General features: G+C 47.0%; 1 protein-coding gene across 1 annotated transcript in view; it reads right to left on the bottom strand.

Moving 5' to 3' along the window:
• Positions 1–1339: 1339 nt before the first annotated feature.
• Positions 1340–5337, bottom strand: part of prkg3 (protein kinase cGMP-dependent 3) — a gene marked incomplete at both ends in the record, with an annotated part of 12899 nt that continues 8901 nt past the window's right edge. The window contains 5 exons of the mRNA XM_084484050.1: positions 1340–1426; positions 3003–3078; positions 3376–3438; positions 3778–3894; positions 4992–5155. Of these exons, the coding sequence (XP_084340176.1) occupies positions 1340–1426; positions 3003–3078; positions 3376–3438; positions 3778–3894; positions 4992–5155 (507 nt within the window). The remainder of the gene's footprint in view (positions 1427–3002; positions 3079–3375; positions 3439–3777; positions 3895–4991; positions 5156–5337) is intronic.

Here is a 5337-nt window from a genome sequence, read left to right as displayed (position 1 = left end):
CTGGTAATGTTTCCCTGCTTAAATATATTTTAATCAGAATTCTAAAGCCCTTTGTAAATGTCGTTTTAAAGGAGCTTCACGAAAAAAGATATTCACTGTACAGTAGTGTAGAGTCTTAACGATAAAGTTAATTATTATTTGGGGCAACCCGCCTCGGGGAGTGAACCCGCCTTACTTAAAACAGCACGCAAATCGCTTGGGTGTTAAGCCACAACGGCCCGTTCAATCAAATAATAAAGTCTTTCTAAAAAGAACTAAAAGATGATCGGGTGGCACAGCCACGACGGCTGGACTCTCTGTCCACCCCAGCCAAGAGAGAGCCCTGAATGGCTGTGGAAGCCTGTCCTTTTAAGCAGGCTTCCTCCCGGCTCCTCAGGTGCTCTGCATCACGTTGATTGTGACGAGGCCAGGTTGCCACATATTATTATATATTTCAACACAAGACCTATTCGATAAATGAACGCTTATGTCCAGGATTCGTGTTATTTTGGTGAAAGTGAAACTTTTGTTTTTGGTTGAGGTTATAAGTGCAGGCAATCAATAGATTATTCATTAGAAGTCAGTGCTGATTTCTCTAAGTGCGTTCCCACCAGTCCTATGTAAAGGTCTCCTTGGCCTGAGCTCTCATTACAGCTACACCACCAGCGTGTTGCTCAGCTTTAGGGGTTGGCAGTACAGCAGAGACCCTTGTTTCTTCTCCTTTCATGTCAGTTGTTTCCCCCCTGGTCTGTGAGAGGAATGGATGCAGCCAGATCGAAGTTCACTGCAGCATCTGACAGAGCAGAGAACACTGTCTGATGTGTGCTGTGAGGATGACAGACAGTTGCCTCAGCAGCCCATCGGACGTCTTTCATCCACGGGAAATGGAAGGAATATGTCAAATTCCTGCAGACTTTAAAAAATGATACTTTGTTCAAAGAATAGATCAGATTTCATGAGAAAATAAGAAGGAGCTTGACAGCGTTTGGGTTACACAACGAATGTAATAAAAAAGTGAAATGAGCCGGAAAAGTAGCGGCACCACGTTCAAAACGGACAAAAACCAAGAAAGCGGCGCAAGAACGTACAAGAGCGCTTTTTATTCTTCGATGAGATTAACGACTCAATGTCAATTGATTCAACTTTTTTTTGGTTTTCTGTTTTATATTTGTTATGCACATTCAATGACAAGAATTAAGACTTTATACACACATCTGAACCAATGTCCAGACACAGACGTAGAATGGAGACGATCGCTCGATAAACCCGCAGCAAAATATGCACACTCCAGAGGAACGCAAACGCTGACGGAGGTCTGGTTCCACGGTCGGGTGGAGGGTGCGGGGTGGAGGGTGGAAGGTTAGAAGTCTTTATCCCAGCCAGAAAACTCCTCATCTGCCTTGGTCTGGTCGAGGGGGAAACGGTCAAAGTTGATGTAGCAAGGACCCTGAGTGGAGCGCCAGAAATACACACTTCACATATCACACACTCCGAGTGCAACATACGGTATTGACGTTTACATCGAGGGCATTGAGCAGACGCTTTCATCCAAAGTGACTTACAATGAGTACATTTGTCAGAAGAGAGAGAGACAACAATATATATTGCTGTCGGTACATTTAAGGATGTTCATAGAAACACGTGCTAACAGTTGTTAGGTTAACCCATTCCCCGTATTCAACAAAGACGGCTAGGATAAGATGCTACACAATGCTAAGTACTATTTTTAAGTGCAAGGACGTACACCATAAAATACGTGCGCACATTGAGTGCCAGGACGATAATGATCAGCTCCTATGATGAAACCCTGTGCCTGAACCGGCTGGTCTCCAGAAACAAAAGGACCAGGTCTTTTGGGACCAGTGGCGATTTCTCTAAGACTGCAAGGGAAGCTCAGCTTCCCCTAAAATTTCCAAAATTAAATGGTCAAATATATACTGTTGTGTTAACATTTCATTGACTAAAAATGCTTTAAAACACGTCCATCTCGAAGACGAGTTCGTTCAGAATCAGCTGCTTATCGGTCAGGTCGACTGACTCGATTTCCTTCTCATACATTCCCGTAGCGTCACAGTGCATTTGCCTGTTGAGGCTCAGCGTCCATCCACTTCAATGGGGCTGCATAGAACAGCTTTTTTCAGTGCGTCGAAAGTGGACGGTCATTGCGTCCACTTTCGATGCGAAAGTGGACGATTATGTCCCTCCCACGGACGCTCAGCGTCTCTGGGGGTGAATGGAGGAGTGGGCTGGCCTGGACGCTGGGCTTCTGCGTGATGATTAGAGGGTCTGCGAAAGACTGAGTTGCCGTTTGATTGACAGCGATTTTGAACTATAAAAAGTCGCCAGAGCTCTCTTTAGTCCTCAGTCCCATCGCAGATTTTGCAAGTGAGTCAAAAGACGAACTGCAACCTATTTCTTGATATTTGCTTGGCGAAATTGCTAGACAATTTTCATCGTACATTTCATACTTATTCACACAATTCCTTGCTTCAGTTTAACATAATTTCCACATTTCCTTGTTCAAGTTTAATATAGTTTTGGTAGTTGGCCATCACTTTGATTCAGGGAACCTGAGGTCTGAACTTCAAGTCCTGTATTCAGATCAGGACTTGCAGGGTGACAGGGGAAAGCTGTGTGATTTCTTGGTGTTCCTTAAAGACATGGAGTTGGACAGTGCAACAATGCCTCAGCTCTACAAACTGTTTTCATTAGTGGCAACAATTGGAGCTACATCCGCAGGTGTATAAAGGAGCTTCTCCTGTTTAAAGCGGCTCAAGTCCTACACCCATAACACAATGGGCCATGGCCGTTTAAGCAGCCTAGCTCTGCTGGCCATTGAGAGGACACTGGTCAAGTCAGTGGAAAAGACAGCTAGTTGGTATGACAGGGTCACAGAGCATTTCCTTGAAAAGGAACAGAGATCAGAATTTACATATGCATAAATTAACAATTTACATGACGTAGGCCGAAAATGATCTTCCCCTCTTTGAAAGACCAGCAGCCGCCACTGGTTTGGGACCTACCTTGCGGACCAGGCGCACGGTGGGTGCTTCCACCTGCCCCACGCGCAGCTTGTGCCAGTTCATCGCACTGAACCACCTGAGGAGGAGGCAACGCAGACGTCAACACACTCAACGTACACATGGAGACATGGAGCTAGGCTAGCGGGCTAGCGGTGACTGAACACACATTACGTCCTAACATGACACAACAACAACACGACGTATCAAACTGAAACTAACGCGGTCGCGCGTTGTGACGTTACATAACACTGCTTGCCTTCATTTTGGAAGCATGGAGCACAATGTTATTGACGGCGTTTTAGTCATTGTTTAGTCAATCAATCATGAAAGGATCTATCTGTCATTCGGTTAGATGATACGTTTCCATGGTTACCTGTGGTGCCGGACATCTTTGATGCCGTTCTTCGTGTTTCCTAACCTCTGACCTGGCCGGGGCCTGCCAACAGAAGCACAGTTGAGATCCCAACATCACCATGAGCTCATGTCAGGAAATGTGAAATGTGTGTTTGAATCAATTCATTCCCTTTGTGGACGTACGGTCCTAGGACAGACACAGGTGATGCTCATAACAATAATTGTGGGTCTGCTGCTTTCATGTGCCAGGGCATGGACTAAAGAAGACGTCACGCTTTGATCATTACTGGTGCTTTGACACACACACACAACTGAAACACAACTAGCTCCTGTTAGATTTCAGCTTATGTTAATGCTGTCAGGTCTACACCTGTTCGGTCCAGTGACACTGACTCTGTGGGAGGGGGACTCTTCATCTCACCTGCACAGCTTGCTGATGATAGACTTGGCCGCTTCGTTCAGGTACGGCGGGTACTTTATGACTCCATCCAGGATCCTGGCGTAGATCTTCTGGGGCTCTGAGCTTGAGAAGGGGGGGCTGGCAGTGGCGGGGGAACAAACAGCGGAGGCGTTTCATTATTAACTCGAAAAATAAACCGTTTCACCCAGCTTTTCAACCGAGGCGTAATCTGTCGTGCAACAATGCTGCCCCCTACTGGATAAATTAGAGAATGTCGCCCACTTCTGGAGGATTGAGGGCCTGAGAGTTGTTCATAAAATGAACGTGACCTTTGATTCTAATTTGAACGTGATTTGTTGTGTCAATAGAACTGATGTTTACAGCTATTAGCCCGACATGGTCTGACAAATCGCAAATGCATATTAGTCTGAATCCTCTCTTAATTTTTTAATTTTCAAAACGGCGTTATCAATGGGGGTGCCAACCAGAACGCCTCTAAACGCAATCGGGATAGACCTTCAACCAATCAAAGCAACCAAACATGCGACACATCCGCGGCAGCCATCTTGGACGTTCATTAAAAGCTCCCATTGGGCGCCCCCTCTGTACTATCATTGAATCAAACCCCGCCCCATATTAGACGAATTGTTGTGATTTGCCGGACCCGGGCCAGGTTTGCTGGAGGGAGGCGGGGCTTAGAGCTACTTAAACAAGGGTTGGTAGAATCCCCTTGTTCCCAGGCTACGTTCTGTAAGATAAATCAACAAAATGTTCCTTAACTGGTAGGGTATGGGTGCACGGATGCGTCCTGGCGTCAGTGTGCGAATTAAGGGGGAGCAGGGGGAGCTCCCCTAGTGGTGACATGAGCTCCCCTGGAAACATGGTTTGTGTGGAATTTTGGGGGAGCTCAAAAATATCGATATCATAGCCAAATAAATGCTATTTTGGGCATGGTTTTTCTCAAATGTGTAAAATAAGTTAAATAAAATTAGATTTAGAGTTTATGATTCGTAGCCTAATGCTGTCCGCGACCAACCCCCCCGTCAACAATCTTGAAAGCGCGTAACCAACCCCCCCGCCCCCCCCCCCACCCCGTCAACAATCCTGTCCGCGACCAACACCCCCCCACCCCCCCACTCCCCCCCCTCCCCGGCAACAATCCTGAACGCTCCCCCGCTCCCCCGGAGACCGTGGTATAATTCGCACACTGCACACTGGCGTATGTGCTGAGGTACCTTCCGGCCAGCAGCTCGTAGATGAGGACCCCCAGGGACCAGAAGTCCACGGCGAAGTCGTGGCCCTGGTTCTTGATGATCTCCGGGGCCATGTACTCAGGGGTCCCCACGAAGGAGTAGGTCTTCTCCCCCCTCACCATGTCCTTGGCGAAGCCGAAGTCCACCTGCACGCACGCACACACACACACACACACAGACATACACACACACATGTTAATACACGCACACACACGCACACACACACACACACACACACACACACAAATATACAGACATGCTCACCCACAAACACAGACACATATAATAACACAATACACGCACACACACACACACACACACACAATCA

The sequence above is a fragment of the Micromesistius poutassou genome (assembly GCF_964030765.1).
Source record: "Micromesistius poutassou genome assembly, chromosome: 19".
Classification (NCBI taxonomy): Eukaryota; Metazoa; Chordata; class Actinopteri; order Gadiformes; family Gadidae; genus Micromesistius; species Micromesistius poutassou.
The sequence above is the reverse complement of the archived record's forward strand: the minus strand, read 5'-3'. Positions and strand labels throughout refer to the sequence as shown.